The 23,984-nt window shown below is 38.6% G+C and overlaps 1 protein-coding gene across 1 annotated transcript; it reads left to right on the plus strand.

Moving 5' to 3' along the window:
• Positions 1-5,022: 5,022 nt before the first annotated feature.
• Positions 5,023-23,184, plus strand: ENAM (enamelin). The gene is made up of 8 exons (XM_027544674.1): positions 5,023-5,698; positions 9,392-9,460; positions 9,578-9,628; positions 10,750-10,791; positions 12,616-12,885; positions 13,870-13,932; positions 15,361-15,411; positions 20,180-23,184. The coding sequence occupies exons 1-8, from the start codon at positions 5,648-5,650 to the stop codon at positions 23,018-23,020; spliced, it is 3,438 nt and encodes a 1,145-aa protein (XP_027400475.1). The 5' UTR covers positions 5,023-5,647; the 3' UTR covers positions 23,021-23,184.
• The last annotated feature ends 800 nt before the right edge of the window (positions 23,185-23,984 follow it).

Genomic DNA, 23,984 nt, shown 5'->3' on the forward strand with positions numbered 1-23,984 from the left:
CCACACATGACTACTGGAAAAACCATAGCTTTGTCTACACAGATCTTTGTTGGCAATGTACTGTCTCTGCTTTTTAATATGCTATCTAGGTTGGTCATAACTTTCCTTCCAAGGAGCAAGCGTCTTTTAATTTCATGGCTACAGTCACCATCTGCAGTGATTTTTGAGCCCCAAAAAGTAAAAGTCTGTCACTGTTTCCATTGTTTCCCCATCTATTTCCCATGAAGTGATGGGACCGGATACCATGATCTTAGTCTTCTGAATATTGAGTTTTAAGCCAACTTTTTCATTCTCCTCTTTCACTTTCATCAAGAGGCTCTTTAGTTCTTCTTCACTTTCTGCCCATTAAGATGGTGTCATCTGCATATGTGAAGTTATTGATATTTCTCCCAGTAATCTTGATTCCAGCTTGTGCTTCATCCAGCCCAGCGTCTCCCATGATGTACTCTGCATATAAGTTAAATAAACAGGGTGACAATATACAGCCTTGACGTACTCCTTTTCCCATTTGAAACCAGTCTGCTGTTCCATGTCCAATTCTAACTGTTGCTTCCTGACCTGCATTCAGATTTTTCAAGAGGCAGGTCAGGTGGTCTGGTATTCCCATCTCTTTCAGAATTTTCCAGTTTGTTGTGGAGCGGCAGCAAGTGGCGGCTGTGTGGCGCTGGAACAGAGAGTGGCGGCTGAGCGGTGCTAGAGTGGTGAGCAGCTGAGAGGAGATCCCGCACATCCAAGGTCAGAGAAACCCCAGTAAGATGGTAGGTACTGACAGAGGATATCAGAGGGCAGACAGACTGAAACCACAGTCACAGAAAACTAACCAATCTAAGCACATGGACCACAGCTTTGTCTAACTCGATGAAACTATGAACCATGCTGTATAGGGCCACCCAAGATGGACAGGTCGTGGTGGAGAGTTCTGACAAAATGTGGTCCACTGGAGAAGGGCAAACCACTTCAGTATTCTTGCCTTGAGAACCCCATGAACAGTATGAAAAAGCAAAAAGATAGGACACAGAAAGATGAACTCCCCAGGTCAGTATGCTACTGGAGATTTGTGGAGAAATAACTCCAGGAAGAATGACGAGATGCAACCAAAGCAAAAACAACACCCAGTTGTGGATGTGACTGGTGATGGAAGCAAGGTCCAATGCTGTAAAGGGCAATATTGCATAGGAACCTGGGATGTTAGGTCCATGAATCAAGGCAAATTGGAAGTGGTCAAATAGGAGATGGCAAGAGTGAACATTGACATTTTAGGAATCAGTGAACTAAAATGGACTGGAATGGGTGAATTTAACTCAGAGGACCATTATATCTACTACTGTGGGCAAGAATCCCTTAGAAGAAATGGAGTAGCCATCATAGTCAACAAAAGAGTCCAAAATGCAGTACTTGGATGCAATCTCAAAAACAACAGAATGATCTCTGTTCGTTTCCAAGGCTAACCATTCAATATCACAGTAATACAAGTCTATGCCCTGACCAGTAATGCGGAAGAGGCTGAAGTTGAATGGTTCTATGAAGACCTACAAGACCTTCTAGAACTAACACCCAAAAAAGATGTGCTTTTCATTATAGGGGACTGGAATGCAAAAGTAGGAAGTTCAGAAACACATGGAGTAACAGACAAATTGGCCTTGGAGTACAGAATGAAGCAAGGGAAAGGCTAGTAGAGTTTTGCCAAGAGAACACACTAGTCATAGGAAACACCGTCTTCCAACAACACAAGTGAAGATTCTACACATGGACATCACCAGATGGTCAACACTGAAATCAGATTGATTATAGTCTTTGCACCTGAAGATGGAGAAGCTCTATACAGTCAGCAAAAACAAGACTGGGAACTGACTGTGGCTCAGATCATGAACTCCTTATTGTCAAATTCAGACTTAAATTGAACAAAGTAGGCAAAACCACTAGACATTCATATATGACCTAAATCAAATCTCTTATGATTATACAGTGGAAATAAGAAATAGATTCAAGGAATCAGAAATATGATAGACAGAGTGCCTGATGAACTATGGATGGAGGTTCGTGACATTGTACAGGAGACAGGGATCAAGACCATTCCAAAGAAAAAGAAATGCAAAAAATCAAAATGGCTGTCTGAGGAGGCCTTACAAATAGCTGTGAAAAGAAGAGAAGTGAAAAACAAAGGAGAAAAGGAAAGATATACCCATTTGAATGGAGAGTTTCCAAAAATAACAAGGAGAGAAAAGAAAGCCTTCCTCAGTCATCAGTGCAAAGAAATAGAGGAAAACAATAGAATGGGAAAGACTGGAGATCTCTTCAAGAAAATCAGAGATACCAAGGGAACATTTCATGTAAAGATGGGCTCGATAAAGGACAGAAATGGTATGGACCTAACAGAAGCAGAAGATATTAAGAAGAGGTGGCAAGAATACACAGAAGAACTGTACAAAAAAAGATCTTCACAACCCAGATAATCACGATGGTGTGATCACTCACCTAGAGCCAGACATCCTGGAATGTGAAGTCAAGTGGGCCTTAGGAAGTATCACTACGAACAAAGCTAGAGGAGGTGATGGAATTCCAGTTGAGCTATTTCAAATCCTGAAAGATGATGCTGTGAAAGTGCTGCACTCAATATGCCAGCAAATGTGGAAAACTCAGCAGTGGCCACAGGACTGGAAAAGGTCAGTTTTCATTCCAATCCCAAAGGAAGGCAATGCCAAAGAATGCTCAAACTACTGCACAATTGCACTCATCACACACACTAGTAAAGTAACGCTCAAAATTCTCCAAGCCGGCTTCACCAATACGTGAACCGTGAACTTCCAGATGTTCAAGCTGGTTTTAGAAAAGACAGAGGAGCCAAATTGCCAACATCCACTGGATCATTGAAAAAGCAAGGGAGTTCCAGAGAAACACCTATTTCTGTTTTATTAACTATGCCAAAACCTTTGACTATGCCAACAAACTGTGGAAAATTCATTCAGTAGCTTAGCTGGGTTTGTAAAACATGGATTATTCCATGACCACTAACCAGCCCATGGCAGAGAAAAGGGTAAATGGGGATTTCCCTGGTGGCTCAAACAGTAAAGAATCTGCCTGCAATGCATGAGACCTGGGTTCGATCCTTGGGTTAGGAAGATCCCCTGGAGAAGGGCATAGCAACCCACTCCAGCACTCTTGCCTGGAGAATCCCCATGGACAAAGGAGCCTGGTGGACTGCAGTCTATGGCGTCACAAAGAGTCGGACACTATTGAGTAACTAAGCACAGCACAAGGGTAAATGGAGAAGCAGTCAAGTGAAGTTTAGTGGCAACTCCCAACAACCTCTATGGCTAAGGTTGGTATCAAAACCGTAGCCTCTATGTGAAGGGTACAAGCAGAAACCAGGGGCATCCAGCATCACAATTCCCATCAGCATCTCCATGAAAACACCGTCCTCTAGGTGTCCTACCACTTGCAAACCAATGTCAGCATACATACGGTATTGTAATTTCTACTCAGTTTCTACAAAATCAGATAAAGACAGTCAGACACTTGGAGCAGATACAAACTTGAATACCTTCTTGGACACACACAATCTAAAAAGATACTTAGATATTTGGATAGATATTTAGAGATTAATTTAAAGTCAACTATTCTGGTGCAATTTTGTTCTTTGTGGTACTAAATTCAGGGAGCTGAAGGGCTTAAAAAAAAAATCAGTGTTATTTGGCCCAAGAGGAAGAATATGGCACCTCTCATGCCTTAGAGAACAGCACCTTGTACAACCCTTGGGTGATCTGATATGCACAGTCTGACCAATTAGGAACCACCCTTGGGCATCAAATTCAAAAATTCTTACTAATTAATGTCAAAATAAAAATAAGCAGCAAATATCACCACTACAAATGGAGCCACAGAGGACAGGAGAACCTAAATTCAGCAAAAATAACAAAGCTTGCTCTTATCAAAGAAAAGAATAACTGTCCTGTTTGTTTATTTAGCAGTGAAATCTTTATATGGAAAATCAAACTTCTAAAAACATCCATAACATAATTTCTTCAGTAAATTTCTCAACTCAGATCTTTGTGAGCTTGTTTTATCATGAATAGCTGAGAGTTAATTTATCATTTTGCTTTTCTTTTCAATAGCTCCCCAGTAACTAACATATATTGGACTTCAAAAAAGAACACTATGTCTTGGTAACATTCTGTAATATGAATCAAATCAAGTCACTGAGTTGAATAATTCCTGGGCTTCCCTTGTGGCTCAGCTGGTAAAGAATCAGCCTGCAATGCAGGAGACCTGGGTTCGATCCCTGGGTTGGGAAGATTCCCCTGGAGAAGGGAAAGGCCACCCACTCCAGTATTCTGGCCTGAAGAATGGACTGTATAATTCCATGATGTTGCAATATGAGTTCATTTTAATTATATGTTAAATATATACTGGAGGAAGAAATGGCAACCCACTCCAATGTTCTCACCTGGAAAGTTCCATGGACAGAGGCGCCTGGTGGGCTACAGTCCATGGGGTCACAAAGAGTCAGACAAGACTGAGCACACACACACAAATATATACTAAGTATATTAAATTAATTACATATTTTGGCCTGCCTTTTGATGATGGTCAATGATTTATGACAACAGCACATGGTTAATATTCACCTTTGTTCCCTAAATATCTTTGTATAAACAGAGTTTCTATACTTGAAAAATCCCAAATTCATCAAGGAAAGCATCTTCTAAATCTTACTGCTGTAAGCTCATTTTCATGGACTGTTATTATACATAATGAGAGACTTCATTTGACAGCTTCTATAATAACACATTATAAATTTCACATTGGATGTGTTTTTTCACCTTAAACTCTTGAGACGGCAAAACCATCTTTCTCAAAGCTGATTGGTTGTGCAGGTCTACAACAGTGCTTAAATGTGACCCAAGCTTTCTGACAAGGAGGAATCTTTTTATTTTAAGTCTTTTTGGTACAGAACATGACATATTTATGAAGAATTTTTGTTTCATCATTAAGAAATAAATGTGACTAGCTCCTGAGATCTCCCTGGCTTTAGCAACTTGTAGTTATTTTCAATGTAGACTATTAAGAATATATTTCAAAGACAGGTTAGCAAAGTTCAGGTAGAAGTTATTTTTTATATACTGGAGCATCTAACTGGCATTGGGTGAGTATTAGAGATTATCAACATAAAAATATAGCTTCAAATAATGAGCTTAATTCATAGATGTTGATTGACTTCCTGATTGCATTCTTTGATGTTGGCTGATAATTATTTTTATATAGCCTAATCTTCTGATAAAACTTCAAACTTCTTGATTTAGTTTGTATATTTATTTTTCTTATAAGCTTTCTTCCAAACTACTTAGATTTCATTTAACATTGGGCTAATGTACACATCCCCACTGAGCAATCAAGTTTTGTCAACTTTGTCAACTTCTGTCACTAAAGGAATCTCAAAGTACGGTGCCTGGGTCATTTTCTGATTTAGCTTTTACCCTACTCTTAAAGGAACTGAAGATTAAGCTCGATTTTGAAGACTCTTTAATAAAGGTAGATCTGAAGCTTTTCTACTAGTTCCTTCATTCATTTGCTTCAGTTCTATACTTAGGTTTCTTCTCATGCAAAATCTATACTTTTCTTAAAGGCTTATGAAAATTTTGGTGAAAAAATGCTGCTGCAGTGTAGGCATGAAGCCTCTTCTCCTAAGCTAGATTACTTGGTGAGTATTTTCATTTATTTTTCCTAATACAAACAGATCACATATCAAACTAAATATTGTCAGAAGTACATTTGAGAAGATAAAACTATTTAAACATGTCAAAAAAAAAAAAAAAACAAAGAGATCTGAGTTGACAGATGGAATGTTAGAACTAGAGCTAAGAACTTACATAGTCATTGTATTCCACAGCAATCACTGTAATTAAAAATACTTTTTTGAAAAAACAGCTAAGTATAGACTTTCATCTGATCATGAACTTTTAGACACAGAATGAATCTTAAAAGTCATCTGACATAATATGTTAATTTTATAAAAAGAGAAAATGAGTGACATTTTGTACTTACAAAATAAAAGATCACATATTCCTATATGAGTATATAATGTTATCAAGAATCTCAGTGACTGCTACCATAGAAATTAGATGGATAATTAAGCAAGAGAGAAATTAAACATACAAAAGTTCCCCCAAAATCTTGGGCCATAATCTTAGAAAGTAGATTTAGGAAAACATTTACCAATATTCTCCTTATTAACTTCTTTGTGTTGCTATAGACTATATTAAACACATTAATTTCAGTTATTTTTAATTCTCTACAATGTTATAATTCTAAAATCTTTATTTAGTAGGAAAGGCACTTACATACTACTGCTTCCTTTGTTTAATTGTACTCTTCCAATTTCTCTGATATATAAAAGGTAATTGATTACACCTACAGTTTAGGAAAATGATGAAGTGTTCTCTAATTACAGTGCTTCTAGAGAAGCAAGCAGAAGGGTAAAAACTGGCTCAAGTCACTTCTAGATCATTTCATGCCCAGAAAATACTGGGTTGGCCACAAAGTTCATTCAGGGTTTTTCTACAACATCTTATGGAAAAACATGAATGAAGTTCATGGCCAACCCAACAGAAGAAAGAAAAGGAATGAACAAATACTGGTGGCTATATCCTGATTAATATGCTAGGAATCATCTTGCACCTGCTAAATCATGAAAATATATCATTCTGATTAAAACCTTTATTTTTGTCTATTGTATATGCAAATGGAACAGTTTCTTTTTTTTTTTTTTTTTTTTTGCTGAATACAAAACAATAGCATTTATTTTAAAACTCAGTATACATCAGACACTATGCAAAGCCCTTTACATTTCTTTCTTTTAAATTAATTTATTTTAATTGGAGGCTAATTACTTTACAATATTGTAGTGGGCTTTGCCAAACATTGACATGAATCACCCACAGGCACACATGTGTTCCCCATCCAGAACCCCCATTCCACCTCCCTCCCCGTCCCATCCGCCAGAGTCATCCCAGTGCACCAGCCCTGAACATCCTGTCTCATGCATCAAACCTGGACCGGCAATCCGCTTCACATATGATAATACATATTTCAATGCTACCGTTTCAAATCATCCCACCCTCACCTTCTCGCACAGAGTCCAAAAGACTGTTCTTTACATCTGTGTCTCTTTTGCTATCTCACATATAGGGTCATTGTTACCATCTTTCTAAATTCCATATATATGTGTTAGTATACTGTATTGGTGTTTTTCTTTCTGGCTTACTTCACTCTGTATAATAGGCTCCAGTTTCATCCACCTCATTAGAACTGATTCAAATGTATTCTTTTTAATGGCTGAGTAATACTCCATTGTGTATATGTACCATAGTTTTCTCATCCATTTGTCTGCTGATGGACATCTAGGTTGCTTCCATGTCCTGGCTATTGTAAACACTGCTGCAATGAACATCGGGGTACACGTCTCTTTCAATTCTGGTTTCCTCAGTGTGTATGCCCAGCAGTGGGATTGCTGGGTCATATAGCAGTTCTATTTCCAGGTTTATAAGGAATCTCCACACTGTTCTCCATAGTGGCTGTTCTAATCTGCATTCCCACCAACAGTGTAAGAGGGTTCCTTTTTCTCCACACCCTCTCCAGCGTTTATTGTTTGTAGACTTTTTGATAGCAGCCATTCTGATTGGCATGAGATGGTACCTTATTGTGGTTTTGATTTGCATTTCTCTGATAATGAGTGATGTTGAGCATTTTTTCATGCATTTGTTAGCCATCTCTATGTCTTCTTTGGAGAAATGTCTATTTAGTTCTTTGGCCCGTTTTTTTGATTGGGTCGTTTATTTTTCTGAAATTGAGCTGCAGGAGCTGCTTGTATATTTTTGAGATTAATTCTTTGTCAGTTGCTTCATTTGCTATTATTTTCTCCCATTCTGAAGGCTGTCTTTTCACCTTGCTTATAGTTTCCTTCGTTGTGCAAAAGCTGTTCAGTTTAATTAGGTCCCATTTGTTTATTTTTGCTTTTATTTCCATTACTCTGGGAGGTGGGTCATAGAGGATCCTGCTGTGATTTGTGTTGGAGAGTGTTTTGCCTGTTTTCCTCTAGGAGTTTTATAGTTTCTGGTCTTACAGATCTTTAATCCATTTTGAGTGTATTTTTGTGTATGGTGTTAGAAAGTGTCCTAGTGTGATTCTTTTACAAGTGGTTGATCAGTTTTCCCAGCACCACTCGTTAAAGAGATTGTCTTTTCTCCATTGTATATTCTTGCCTCCTTTGTCAAAGATAAGGTGTCCATAGGTGCGTGGCTTTATCTCTGGGCTTTCTGTGTTGTTGCAAATGGTACAGTTTCTTAAGGAATTACCTTTATAAGTCTTGTTCAAAGATGTAAATACAAGAATTAATTATACAAGCCTTGCATAATTAACTAGAGTGGGGTAAATAAAATCCATGAAAACAATCTCCAAACTTCATATATAAGTCTATAGTATCAAACAGACCCATCTATAGCTTTGCCTTTTTCTCCTATTTCTTTTACCAGCTCTTGAATATTTGTAAAAAGATAAAATAATAGAAATAACAGTAATAACAGAAACAATAGCAGAAAGAAGAAAAGCATAGATTCTAGAAAATTCCTGTTTACATAACTAGCCTTTTTATAATGGAATGTGGTCTACAGCACCTTAGAACGTAGCTCAAAGTACTGATTTTGTTCTCTTGTGTGTTTTTTTTTTTTAACTTTTTATTTTTTGTTGGGATATATACCCGATTAGCAATGTTGTGATAGTTTCAGGTAAGCAGCAAAAGGACTTAATCATACATATACATGTATCCATCCTCCTCCAAACTCCCCTCCCATCCAGGCTGCCACGTAACATTGAGCAGAGTTCCATGTGCTATACACTAGGTCTTTGTTGGTTATTTATTTTAAATATAGAGTGTTCAAAATACTGATTTTGGATTGTACTATCATTCAAATTGAGATTATCCTCAACGGTGAATATAGTCAGACACTACTATGCCTTTCTAAACTAGCCTAGCAACTAGAAATTTAAAATCACCAATATTTATATTTTTCAAGATAAACTCCTAATTTCTAATTTCCACATTTCAGTGCTATGAACCATTTTCTCAAGCATCAGTGTATTTCTCTGTCTCTGCCTCTCTGGCTTTTATCTTTCCTTTTTAAGCAGATTAGAACACTACTAGGTAATAACTATCTAACAGTTTCTTAATGCAAAATAAACATGGCAGCAGAGGCCCCTGAGATTGTATATATCTATACTGTCCTCGACAAACAGATGGGCTAGTGCTTAGATAAGCACCAAGTGCTTATCTAATGCTTAGATAACCCCAGCATTGTTACTTCACAATTCAAAAATAAAATCCGGTTTTGCATTCCAGGTACCAAGTGGAAAAATGAAGATTCTCCTGGTCTTTCTAAGCCTGCTTGGTTATTCCATTGCTATGCCAGTGAGTATTTTTAAAATGTTAGGACTTTATGTTCTGCTGTTGCACAGCTTGAGGACAGTTCTTGGACTTATTTCAATCGATGTTCTGAACTTGTCACACATATTCTCTCACTTCCAGTTGCAAATGCATATGCCCCGAATACCTGGATTTAGCAGTAAAAGTGAGGAGGTATGTATGTTCAGTCTCAGGAGAGACATTTTCCAGAGCCCTTCCTAGAGTTCATTTGAAAAGGAGGATACTAAGGAGTTCCCTGGTGGCCTACTGGTTAGGATTCTGGGCTTTCAACGCTGGGCCTGGTTCAATCCCTGGCCAGGAAACTGAGATCCTGCAAGCTGCATAGTGCGGGAAATAATAAAAATTAAAAAGGATACTATTGGGAAACTTTCCAATATATAAAATTTCTTATAAAAGATGTAGAGAGACTCTACCTCTTAAACTCTCAAATCAAGACAAAGTGAATTATTTCCCTAGCATTATCCCACCTATGTGCTTCTCCTTTTCAAGGTAAATGTGAATTTTTGTTATAATTGATGTTAGTTTCCTTGTTAAGTTTTCAAGCTGACAAAGGTAGCCATTTCTACCAGGGATTGTTAGAAGGCAGTCACTTAAGTATATAAATACATTTCATCTTTTCATAGAATATCAAATTCCTAAGTACTGAAGGCCAAAAGAGGAGAGCAGAACATTAAAAAAACTTCAAAGTAGACACTATTTTTATCCTCTATTATTCTATATTGATTCTTGTCAAAATAAAATCTGACTTAAAAATAACGTGCCACAGAGGTTTTTTCAGTTGCATATATATATTTTTTTAGGAAACTTTTAAAATTTGTTATTTATTTATTGGTTGCACTGAGTCTTCATTCTGCATGCAGGCTTTCTCTAGTTGCAGAGAGCAGGAGCTACTTTTCATTGCAGTGCATGGGCTTCTCATTGCAGCAGCTTCTCTTATTGTAGAGCACAGGCTCTAGGTGCACAAACTCCAGTAACTGCGGCATGCCGACTCTAGGGCATGTGAGCTCAGTAGTTGTGGCACATGGGCTTAGTTGCTCCATGGCATGTGGAATCTTCCCAGACCAGGAATTGAATCCTTGTCCCCTGCACTGGCAGGCAGATTCTTATCTACTGTACCACCAGAAAAGTCTGAATTGCATACTTATTTTAAATTCATGCATAATTAGTAAAAGATATTATGACAGCTGTACCTAAAAATCAGAAAATTATTTCTTGTGATTTCATTGAATAAAATTTTCACTTTCTGCCACATTAATGAATTCCTTTGGTCACAGATGATGCGCTATGGTCACTTCAACTTTATGAACTTCCCGCATGTAAGTTACACTTATATTAATTCTAGTGATTTCCTGTTCATTTACAGATAATTATATGGTTTGTCTCAGCTAATAAAGATACCAATCATTATTCACATTTTAATAATCATTATAAGAATTTCAAAGAAGTAAAATCATTGCATCTATTGTACTTTCATGTAGATAAAAACCATTTATTAATTATACTGCTTCTTTATATCTGAAAAAAGTTGGTTCTAAGACACACAAGATATATTTACAAATAATGAGAACAAAAAAATAACATAGGTAAATGCTGGGGGGGAGGGTAAAGTTTTATGTGGATTATCTTGAAAGATAACACTAAAATTATGAAATTAATTTTATCTAATTTTTAAAATTTAGATTATACTTTCCACTATGTGCTAACTCTTATAACTAATTAATAATGAATCCATTATTAATTTAGAGTAAAAATTTGGGGCATAATTTTTCTGAAAAGATTTTATGATAGTACAATAATACTATACGTTACTTTCAACTTTTTTTTTTTTTTTTTACTTTCAACTTTTATGACATGATCATGAGACCCACTGCAGGGGAAAAAAATTGACTTCATCAATTTTACCTTAATCTTTTTCATTCAAGTCATTCTCTTTTAAAGTCCCTCACCTAAAATTATCATCATTGTCAATTTTTCTTCTTTATCTATTAGGAGACCCAACTTTCAAACTCTCAATCTCAGTTTTAGCAACTTTGCCAGGGGTTTGAAATTTTTACCAACTTAATTAATCATCAAATCTCACATCTTAATGCAAGGTTGCAATTTCACCTTCCATCAATCCACATGGCATCTGCACACTATTGTGTGAATGTCAACCATAGACAGTGAAAGACTGATTAATGAAGACTGGAGATAGAGACTGGTGATATATCAGAGAGGGAATGTTTGAATGGGAACTACTGTTGTAAGAGGTTAATTCATACATTACCATTTTCAGATTATAACTACTTTTGCTTCCCTGTTGTTATTGATGTTCAGTCACTAAGTCATGTTAACTCTTTGTGACTCCATGTACTGCAGCATGTCAGTTTCCTCTGTCCACTATCTCCCAGACTTTGCTCAGATTCATGTCCATTGAGTTGGCGAAGCTGTCTAACCATCTTATCCTCTGCTGTTCCCTTCTCCTTTAGCCTTCAATCCTTCCCAGCATCAGGGTCTTTCCTAGTGCATCACCTCTTCTCATCAGGTGGCTAAAGTATTGGAGCTTCAGCATCAGCATCAGCATCGGTCCTTCCAATGAATATTCAGGGTTGATTTCCTTTAGAAGCAGCCACCTTGTAATTGTGGAGATGTTCATTATGAAAACAGAATTATGAGAATTCACCAGTAATCAAGAAGCATAGCCCCATATAAGGATGTTTACACACATAACATTTTTATTCTTTCTTTCTCCTTCTTTTGTTTAACACTCTCACTTCCTTTGTCTTCTTTTTTGTTCTTTCTCCTTTCTGTCTCCTTTTTGTAACAAGTCACAGGAATTGTGAACTTGATATCAACTCCTCTGTAACCTGAATTATACATTTCTTTCTTACCTGAGTCAGGGCTTCAAAGTTAGAAAATTATAAGCCAAATTTTTTAACTGAAGTTTTTCACCTAGTTGTGCCTTTTGCTTTGGTTGGTTTTCTGCAAGACTGAAAATCACTTCTGTAAGAAAACATGTAAAGAAATTCCAGGTAAAGAGCTTAAAGCTTCCACTGTTGACGTAAGTTTCCTGGGCCGAGTTTTAGAGACAGACTGAAGAGGGCGGGGAGAGCTGGAATCTCAGCCCTCATGTAACTTCACTGTTATTTACTACCCTACAGTTGGCACACCTGAGTCCCTTTTATGGAAATGGTATACAGCTCCCTCAGCTCTTCCCACAGTACCAGATGCCCATGTGGCCTCAGCCACCACCCAACAAGAAAAGCCCACAGAAGCCTTCATCTCCCGCAGCACCCAAACAGACAGATCAAGCTCCTGAGACCCCGAGTCCCAACCAGCCTCAACCAACCGACTCCCCACCAAACCAGCATTTAAAGCAGCCATCAACCACCACAGCTCAGCCACAAGAGGAGGAAACCCAGACACCTCAGGTGAGGCTCGTCCAGCAAAATTCCAAACCAGAGTCATAAATGGCCTCAGGAGGATTGGGAGAACAATGCCACCCCATAAACACACTTTCTCCAGTGCTCCCCAATATGGGTACCACTATGCACAAAATAAGCCTGGCGTGCTGCAGTCCATGGGGTCGCAAAGACCTGGACATGACTGAGCGACTGAACTGAACTGATGTACAAAATAGAATCATGTACTGTTGCCCTAAAGAGGCTCCTAATAAACTACAGAGGCAACATGGTATGAACAAGCGCACCAACAGAGGATCAGGGAACACAGATTCGAATTTTACCCTGGACCTTATTAGTTGTATGATCCTGAGCAAGTCATTTTGCCTTCTAGACTCCACGTTCATCACAAGTAAATGAAATGTTCTCCAAGTCCCTTACAGATCTATTCTTCAATGATCTAAAACATTGCCCTGAAAGTTAACACTGCTTCCAGGACTTCAGGATTAGCATAAGTGTAGCCCTGACTTAAAGCAAGATGTGCAGATGGTTTCTCAATCTCATCCAGTGTAGAGCTTATAAATCATTGTCTTGAGTTGGTTAACCTTTCATAATCAGACCTATTACAGCTGTAGAGAATACAAAGGTGAATGAAAAAACACTCCTGGGTTGGAATCCTGACTTCAATCATTTATCAGCTATGAGATTTGGGGCAAGTGACTCAATTTCTCTGAACCTCAGAATCTTAAGTGAAATGAGAATAATGACAGCACATTATTACATTGGTATATGAGGATTAAATAAGCTTACCAATATAAAATTCTCAACACATTACCTAGAACATAAGTGCTCAATAATACTAAGTGTTATTATTATCATCTCTGCCCTTTAAACGTTCACAGTTTAATGCAAAGGAAGATGTAGACCTCCAAGTTCCAAACAATTGTCTTTAATAGGTTTGTTTCATTTTTCGTTTATTCTTATTTCCACATCACTCTGATTCCTTTGTTCTAGGCATTCCCACCATTCGGCAATGGGCTATTTCCCTATCAACAGCCACCGTGGCATATTCCACATGTGAGTGTTTTTCCCTTAAATTAGAATTGAAAATAATATTATCATGTTGTATCTCAAGCTAATTTGAGTTCATACATTCTAAATAGAATGCCATATGCCAATGAGTAGAGAATATGACACAAAATCATCACATCAGTAATAATGCATTATTGGAAAAAGAAGAATTTTTAAAAGGATCTTTTACTCAAATTGGTGACATGAACAGAGCCTAAATCATCCAACACTACTAATAACTTAGTTAATGAATTCATTTCAAAGGGCTGTGCCCCTTCACTACTATTCCTCACCCAAGAGATTAGAAAATACAAAGATTATCCTCATTCAATGTAATGGGGAAATTATGACAAATAGAGTTTTAAAACAATGACTAGACTAAGATCTTTCCATAATACCTTCTAATTTCTAGCCAGAGACACATTATAAGGAATCTTGCAAAATAATAATTATAAGAATCCTTTAAAGTGTAAAATCATCAAAATAAAGCAAAATAATGAAATTGCATGATAAGCATTTAAAAATATGAATTGCAAAATAAACTATCTAAAGAAACATTAAAGGTCAGTTGCAACTGAACTAACAAAAACAACAATAATAAATATTTGGTGATGCTTCATTCAGCTATGGCATCATTTTTTCTTGTCTACAACTCTACAACCAAGAAGGCTTCTTATCACCAAGGAAAAATTTCAAGGAGTAAAACTTCCTTATTTTTTTTCCCTGTAAGAGTGACATCCTTTTTACTGGCAATAATGAACTAAGAAAACGAAGACAGTACCAGGTAAAGATTGAAAAAGCAGATAAACGTGATTCTCTGGCTGAAATAGCTTTTAATCTCATCTACATAAAACTTCTGTGGGAGTTGAATTGCTTTTCCAAACCCTCCCATGTGCAGAAACTCAACCTCCAAGTTTGATTAGGAAAATAACCTTGGTTTTGAGTATAAAAATATTACAGTAATAATCCAGGATGGGTTGTCAGTTTGTCAACTTAAATGTAAACATTTTTAAAATAACATCATTATTTAATCCTCATTATTAGATATTCTAATGTGGATGTTTGGATCCTCATAGCACTCAAATCTCTCTCTCTCTCTCCCCTTTCTGTGTGTGTGTGTGTGTGTGTGTGTGTGTGTGTGTGTGTGTGTGTGTTGGTGATGGGACAGGATGACTGCTAGGAGATGCAGCCACACATGGTATTTTGAGTAACATAACCAAGGATCCAGTTAAGGTCTTTGTATTTACAAGAATTCATTGATAGTTATGTCATAATTATTAATAGCTAGGCTGTAAGAGCAAATGACTCAGAAACTAAAAGCCAGCAACAGTGCTAACATTGACAAACTATTTTTAAAACATTGTGGCATTTACAATCAAATGGCAGAATAAAAAGTGCTTTTTCTCTGTGCTCATTATGGTTTTCACCTTTCAGAAGATACCACCAGGTTTTGGACGTCCACCAGGTAGCAATGAAGAAGGTGGGGTAAGTACAAGTAAAGCTACATTCTTCACTGAGTTATTACATTCTGAAAGTCTCTGCTTTTTTGATCCCTATCTAACAAGAAAGTTTAAGGGCTTCTCTGGTGGCTCAGACGGTAAAGCGTCTGTCTACAATGCTGGAGACCCGGGTTCAAAGACCCGGGTTCAATCCCTGGGTTGGGAAATTCCCCTGGAGAAGGAAGTGGCAATCCACTCCAGTACTATTGCCTGGAAAATCCCACGGACAGAGGAGCCTGGTAGGCTACAGTCCATGGGGTTGCAGAGAGTCGGACACGACTGAGCGACTTCACTTTAACAAGAAAGTTAAAATCCAACATGTGAATCTGTAGCTCAAGCACCCATGATTTTTTTAAAAAGTGAAACTAACCAAGTAACCTAAAACAAATGTGATGTATCATTTCTCCTCTACATGTATTGAAACCAATCTCTCTCTCTCTTTCTCTCTCTCCCCCTCTCTCTCTGCCCCCTCTCTAAAAAGCAAGCCTAATAACCTTTGCTCAAGGCTGATCTAGACTGTGAACAGTGATAGAACAACCAGTCAACAGGAATGAAGAAAAATTACCTTAGAATGTTATACTCAGAAGGCAATTAAGTGATCATCTAATACTCTCATTATACAAATAAACTGAAGCTTTGTTGCTATTCTTCAGTCACTCAGTTGTGTCCGACTCTTTGCTATGCCATGGACCGTAGCATGCCAGGCTTCCCTGTTCTTCACCAAATTCCAGAGCTTGCTCAAACTTATGTCCATCAAGTCAGTGATGCCATCAAACCATCTCGTCCTCTGTCGTCCCCTTTTCCTCCAGCCTTCAGTCTTTCCCAGCATTAGGGTCTTTTCTAATGAGTTGGCTCTCTGCATCAGGTGGCTAAAGTATTGGAGTTTCAGCTTCAGCATCAGTTCTTCCAATGAATATTCAGGATTGATTTTCTTTAGGATTGACTGGTTGGATCTCCTTGCAGTCCAAGAGACTCTCAAGAGTCTTCTCCAACACCACAGTTCAAAAGCATCAATTCTTTGGCACTCAGCCTTCTTGATGGTTCAGCCCTCACATCCATACATGACTACTGGAAAAACCATAGCCTTGACTAGATGGACCTCTGATGGCAAAGTAATTTCTCTGCTTTCATTTTTCTTTTAAGCTTTCAAGTTTATTTATTTTTCTGTGGACCATTTTAAAAGTCTCTTCTGAACTCTTTACAGTATTGCTTCTGTTTTAGGTTTTGGTTTACTTGGGCAGTGGGATCTTAGCTCCTTGATGAGGGATTAGAAACTGCACCCCTTGAGTTGAAAGGCAAAGGTCTCCAGGAAAGTTCCAAACTTCCAGTCTCTGCTTTTTAATATGCTGTCTAGGGGTTTGTCATAGCTTTTCTTCCAAAGAGCAACTGTCTTTTAATTTTGTGGCTGCGGTCACCATCTGCAGTGATTTTGGAGCCCAAGAAAATAGTCTCTCACTGTTTCCATTGTTTCCCCATCTATTTGCCATGAAGTAATGGGACTGAATGCCATGATCTTTGTTTTTTGAATGTTGAGTTTTAAGCCAACTTTATCACTGTCCTCTTTAACCTTCATCAAGAGGCTCTTTAGTTCTTCTCTTTCTGCCACAAGGGTGGTGTTATCTGCATATCTGAGGTTATCGATATTTCTCCCAGAAATCTTGATTCTGGCTTGTGCTTCATTAAGCCCAGCATTTCATATGATGTACTCTGGATATAACTTAAATAAGCAGGATGACAATCTACAGCCTTGATGTACTCCTTTCCTAGTTTGGAACCAGTCCATTGTTCCATATCTGGTTCTAACTGTTGCTTCTTGACCTGTAAACAGGTTTCTCAGGAGTTATGTAAGGTGGTCTGGTATTCCAATCTCTTTAGTAATTTTCTAGTTTGTTGTGATATACACAAAGGTTTTAGTGTAAAGTCAATGAAGTAGATGCTTTTCTGGAATCTCTTGCTTTTTTGATGATTCAGTGGATGTTGGCAATTTGATCTCTGGTTCCTCTGTCTTTTCTAAAACCAACTTGAATATCTGGAAGTTCACGGTTCATGTATTGTTGAAGCCAGGCTTGGAGAATTTTGAGCTTTACCAGCGTGTGAGATGAGTGCAACTGTGTGGTAGTTTGAGCATTCTTTGGCACTGCCTTTCTTTGGGATTGGAATGAAAACTGACCTTTTCCAGTCCTGTGGCCACTGCTGAGTTTTCCACATTTGCTGGTATATTGAGTGCAGCACTTTCACAGCATCATCTTTCAGGATTTGAAATAGCTCAACTGGAATTCCATCACCTCCTCTAGCTTTGTTCGTAGTGATACTTCCTAAGGCCCACTTGGACTTAACATTCCAGGATGTCTGGCTCTAGATGAGTGATCACACCATCGTGGTTATCTGGGTCAATGAAGCTCTCTTTTGTACAGTTCTTCTGTGTATTCTTGGCACCTCTCCTTAATATCTTCTGCTTCTGTTAGGTCCAGACTGTTTCTGTCCTTTATTGTGCCCATCTTTGCATGAAATGTTTCCTTGGTATCTCTAATTTTCTTGAAGAGATCTCTAGTCTTTCCCACTCTATTGTTTTCCTCTATTTCTTTGCATTAATCACTTATGAAGGCTTTCTTATCTCTCCTTGCTATTCTTTGGAACTCTGCATTCAGATGGGTATATCCTTCCTTTTCTCCTTTGCCTTTCACTTCTCTCTTTTCTCCAGGTATTTGTAAAGCCTCCCCAGACAGCCATTTTGCCTTTCTATGTTTTTCTTGGGGATGGTTTTGATCATTGCCTCCTGTATAATGTTACAAACTTCCATCCACAGTTTTTCAGGCTCTCTGTCTACCTGATCTAAACCCTTGAATCTATTTGTCACTTCCACTGTATAATTGTGCCGGATTTGATTTAGGTCATACCTGAATGGCCTAGTGGTTTTCTCTACTTTCTTCGATTTAAGTCTGAATTTGACAATAAGGAGTTTATGATCTGAGCCACAGTCAGCTCCGGTCTTGTTTTTGCTGACTGTATAGAGCTTCTCCATCTTCAGGTGCAAAGAATATAATCAATCTGATTTTAGCATTGACCATCTGGTGATGTCCATGTGTTGTAGAGCTGTCTCTTGTGTTGTTGGAAGAGGGTGTTTGCTATGACCAGTGCATTCTCTTGGCAAAACTCTGTGAGCCTTTGCCCTGCTTCATTTTGCACTCTGAGGCCAAACTTGCCTGTTACTCCAGGAATCTCTTGACTTCCTACTTTTGCAATCTAGTCCCCTATGATGAAAAGGACATCTTTTTTTAGTGTTAGTTCTAGAAGGTCATGTAGGTCTTCATAGAACCTGTGAAGCTCATGGTTAATTATGAGCATCGAGTGAGGTAACATATATAAAACTCAGTGCCTAGTACTTAGTAAGTGCCTGACAAGTGTTTTATATATATATATACACATAAAACTATATTATATAGTATACTTCTTAATATAATATTATTATTATTGACCTGACCTCACTTGATGCTCATGATAATCTATGAGGTAGATATTATTTATTATTTCCCTTTTACAAGTGAATAAACTGAGGTTAACCCAGAGTCATACTATTAGGACTGGTGGAATAGAGATTTTAACCTATATTTGTCTAGAGCCCCACTCTTTAGCACCATGGTTTGTATGTTATGCTATGAGTTTAGAGTTTAGAGTTTATCCTGTAAGGTAAGGGCAACTTTAGTTAGTATTTGAGGAAAGTGACAGAACTTTCCCAAACACCCACCCCTCAACCTCTACTACTCTGATGGCAATTGAGAGGCAAGATTAGAGGAAAGTAAAATTATATCCAGAGTAACCAGTGAGAAACCTGTTGCAATAGCACAGGGCTATTGGGGATAAAGCGGGTGGGGCAAAGGTTTAGATTTTACAGATTTAGTCATTAACTGTCTAGGGGAGACAGAGTGGAAACTTGGGAAACTGGGTTGCTGTTTGTTGTTTAGTCACTAAGTCATGTTCAATTTTTTTGCAACCCCATGGACTGAAGCCTTCCGGGCTCCTCTGTCCATGGGAGTTCCCAGGCAAGAACGGTGGAGTGGGTTGCTATTTCCTTCGGATTCCAGGGGATCTTCCAGATCCAGGGATTGAACCTGATCTCGTACTTGGCAGACATATTCTTTACTAGCTGAGCCACCAGGGAAGCTCAGATTTTATAGATTTGGTCATTAATTGTCTGGGGGAAACAGAGTGGAAACTTAGGAAACTGGGTAGATAGTGGTGAATGCTCATTACATATAGAACACTGGAGAATGAAGTGTGGGGGAAAAGAGTCTAGTCTGGGTACATACAGTTAGAGGTACTCATAAGATCTTTAATGTAGCAGTCTTGCTGTCTCAACCTCAGGAGAGAGTCATGCACCAGAATTATGGCTTTATGAGTCACTGGCATTTATCCATATTGAAAAACTGGCCTGTAATAGATTGCTCAAAGCAGGTGTGTTAAATGAGAACAGAATAAGGTGGATAGAAGATGGATTTCTTAAAAAAAAAAAAAAAACTTAAGATTTAGAATCCAGGCCGAAGAAGAGAAAACTAAGTACTGCTCAGAAAGTAAGAGTACCAGAAGGAGGAAAGGTAATGGGAACCAAGGAAGAATCAAATTTCAAGAAAGAAAGCATAACCAGTGGTGATTTTAAAAATATATCACAAATAGATTTTTCTATTCCTTCAAAAAATTCCAAGCAACACCACAGTGGGAAACAGAGAGCAATTATTATTTCCATCTTCTTCCTACAGAACCCTTTCTTTGGATTTTTTGGATATCATGGATTTGGGGGCCGTCCTCCTTATTATTCAGAAGAGATGTTTGAAGATTTTGAAAAACCAAAAGAAGAAGATCCTCCTAAAACAGAGACTCCAGCCACAGATCCTTCTGTTAATTCAACAGTTCCTGAGACTAACTCTACCCAGCCAGGTGCACCCAGTCCCAGAGCGGGTCAAGGCGGAAATGACACCAGCCCAGCAGGAAACAATGGTCAGGACCCTAACACTGTGAGCAACCCTACAGTTCAAAACAACCCTGTAGTAAATGTTTCCGGCCAAGGAGTTCCAAGAAGTCAAACCCCGTGGAGACCAAGTCAGACAAATATTCATGAAAATTATCCATATCCTAACATTCGAAATTTTCCTGCAGGAAGACAATGGCATCCTACTGGTACCTCTATGGGGAACAGACGTAATGGGCCTTTTTACCGAAATCAACAAATTCAAAGGGCTCCTCGGTGGAACTCCTTTGTTTTGGAAGGCAAACAAGCAATTCATCTAGGATATCCAATATATCGCAGAGCTTATGCCTCCACCGTAAGGGGCAATTATCCCAATTATGCAGGAAATCCAGTAAATTTCAGAAGAAAGCCTGAGGGGCCCAGTAAACAACCTGAGGGAACTATTGCCCCTCTGGGTCCCAAACATGGTACTACTGGCCACAATGAAAACATCCAAAATCCAAAACAGAAGCCAGTAAGTCAAAAAGAAAGAATAGTCATTCCTACAAGGGATCCAAATGGCCCCTGGAGAAACTCTCAAGACTATGGAGTTACTAAATCAAACTATAAACTGCCTCACCCTGAGGGTAACATTCTAGTCCCAAATTTTAATTCTATAGATCAACATGAAAACTCTTATTACCCCAGAGGAGATTCCAGAGGAACCCCAAATTCTAATGGACAAACCCAAAGCCAGAATTTGCCCAAAGGGATTATTTTAGAACCAAGAAGAATTCCATATGAATCAGAAATTAATCAGCCAGAAATAAAGCACAGTACACATCAGCCTGTGTACCCTGAGGGATCTCCTTCCCCTGCAAGGGAACGTTTTCCTGCTGGAAGAAATACTTGGAACCAACAAGAAATCTCTCCACCTTTTAAGGAAGATCCTGGAAGGAAGGAAGAACACTTACCTCATCCTTCCCTTGGCTCTAGAGGACGTATTTACTACACTGACTACAACCCCTATGACCGCAGGGAAAACCCACCATACCTTAGAAGTAATAGCTGGGATGAAAGAAATGATCCTCCCAATACAATGGGGCAATCTGAAAATCCACACTATCCCATGAATACTCCAGATCCAAAAGAGACAATCCCTTATAATGAAGAAGGCCCAGCTGATCCAACTGGAGATGAAACTTTCCCAGGACAAACGAGATGGAGTGTAGATGAGTCGAACTTTAAGACAGCCCCAACAGCTAGGTATGAAGGCAAGCAATATACCTCAAACCAACCAAAGGAATACTCTCCCTATTCCTTAGATAATCTACCAAAACCCAGGGAGTATTTTCCTTACGGTGAATTTTACCCCTGGAGCCCAGATGAGAACTTTCCATCATATAATACTGCTCCCACTATACCACTGCTTGTGGAGAACAGGGGCTATTATCCTACTAATGCTGTTGGACAAGAAGAAAACACTATGTTTCCTTCTTGGAATTCCTGGGACCACATGGTTCAAGTCCAAGGGCAGAAAGAAAGGAGGCCATATTTTACCAGAACTTTCTGGGGTCAGCCAACGAATCTACCCAAAGCCCCTGCTAGTCCACCATACCACAAGGAGAATCAGCCTTATTTCAGTAACTCCCCAACTGGGCTTCAGAAAGATCCAACATGGCATGAAGGTGAGAATTTGAATTATGGCATGCAAATCACTAGGTTAAATTCACCAGAGGGAGGACATTTGGCTTTTCCAGACTTAATTCCTCCACATTACCCAGGAAGTCAAAAAGAAACACGTCTATTTCACCTAAGTCAGCGAGGCCCTTGCTGTGCTGGTGGCTCCATAGGGCCCAAGGACAATCCACTTGCTCTACAAGACTACACTCTTTTTTTTGGTCTTGCACCAGGGGAAAACCAAGACACCAGCCCTCTCTATACAGAAGACAGTCATACTAAGCATGAAAGATATACTATTTCCCCAACAAGCATCCTACCTGGCCAAAGAAACAGCTCAGAAAAAAGACTTCCTGGAGAAAGTCAAAACCCAAGTCCTTTCAGAGATGACGTGTCCACTCTGAGGAGGAACACACCATGTTCTATAAATAATCAATTGAGCCAAAGGGGAATTAGGCCCCTTCCTGAAGCCAGTTCCCTTCAATCAAAGAATATACCTTGCCTCAAAAGTGATCTTGAAGATGGAAACCATGTTTTGGAACAAACATTAGAAGGCAACCAGCTCAATGAAAGACCTGTTGATCTTACTCCTGAGCAGCTTGTTATGGATACACCTGATGAAGGTCCCAAGCCAGAAGGAATTCCAAGTGAAGTGCAAGGAAATGGGGGCAAAAGGCAGCAACAAAGACCATCTACCATACTAAAGTTACCATGTTTTGACTCCAAATTAACAAAGTATTACACCTCCAGCACTGGGACTCCATCTAGTCTTGGAAGGCAAGGCTCATTTGATGGGGATCCAATTATGCCTACTGAAATTCCTAACTCATTGGCTGAGTTAGCCACTGGGGCACAGTTTCAGAATATAAATGTAGACCCACTTAATGCAGATGATCACACTCCATTTGATCCTCTTCAAGTAGGGACCAATCCACAGGACCAGGTTCAAGACTGCTTACTACTTCAGGCCTAGGAATCATCTCCAGCAAGTATTCTCTGGGGAAGGAAAATACCTGCTATTCTACAGTGGTTTCCAGACATTTTCTCCCCCAAGACTTGATTAAGTATCTCACCTTCTTGGTGATCCTTGTTTTTCCCCACTCCAGCACAGGAGGCTGGGCCTCTGAGGTTTGCTAGAGTCAGTATTGTCACTAATTAGCACAGACTTTAAAAAAAAAAAAAAGGAAGGCTCTGACCACCATTGCCCTGAAACTTGTAATCCACTTGTCTGGATTAGTTTCTTTGTGCTTGCTGATTCTTCCTTTTCCTCTCAAAGTTCCATACTTGCAAAATTGTCTGCATTTGCAAGACAGAAAAGCAGATGAACTTGCCATTTTATGTATGGATATCTATACATCAATATAATCCTAATGCACTGTACTTTTTACTTCCTTGTGTTGGTCTTTTTCCTGGTTAATATTCTCTTTTGCAATTTTTCTTCCACTACCTCTTTCTTCACCTTTATCATTTCCTTTTTTAATCCTCCTTCTTTATTTCTATCAACCACTCTGTGTTTAGCTTTTTATTTTTCCTTCCCCATCTTGCACTCTCTCTTTTTATGTAGTAAGATACCTTTAACTATCACTAGTCTTTATATCCAATTTCTCAATTTTTTCTTCTTTTCTTCTCAGCTTTCTGTTCTGTTTCCCAGTGTATCACTTGTCAATCTCTTTCTTCTCTGACTCCTTTCTTCATCTTTTTCTCTGCTATATCATTTGCATAACTTAAGACTGCATGGACATCTCACTCCCTCCTTGTGTTTACTCTAAATTCCATACTGATTTTTTTCTTGGCCCAGCCTAACCATCATTGCAGAACATATTTTGGAAATAGTAGACACTGATACATATTTTTATTTTTAATTTTCGTATGGTCTTTACCAAGTAGACACAGCTCAGTGAGAGGAACATATTCAAAAGGAAGAATAAGGGAAAAGA

This window comes from Bos indicus x Bos taurus, chromosome 6, assembly GCF_003369695.1.
Source record: "Bos indicus x Bos taurus breed Angus x Brahman F1 hybrid chromosome 6, Bos_hybrid_MaternalHap_v2.0, whole genome shotgun sequence".
NCBI classification, from domain to species: domain Eukaryota; kingdom Metazoa; phylum Chordata; class Mammalia; order Artiodactyla; family Bovidae; genus Bos; species Bos indicus x Bos taurus.

What these genes read in the sequence shown, in the direction of transcription:
- ENAM (XM_027544674.1), top strand. Translation starts at nt 5,648, where the DNA reads ATGCTGCTGCAGTGTAGGCATGAAGCCTCTTCTCCTAAGCTAGATTAC. An exon ending in ACTTTATGAACTTCCCGCAT is followed by an intron (nt 10,792 to 12,615) that starts GTAAGTTACACT and finishes ACTACCCTACAG; the next exon opens with TTGGCACACCTGAGTCCCTT. An exon ending in AGGAAACCCAGACACCTCAG is followed by an intron (nt 12,886 to 13,869) that starts GTGAGGCTCGTC and finishes CCTTTGTTCTAG; the next exon opens with GCATTCCCACCATTCGGCAA.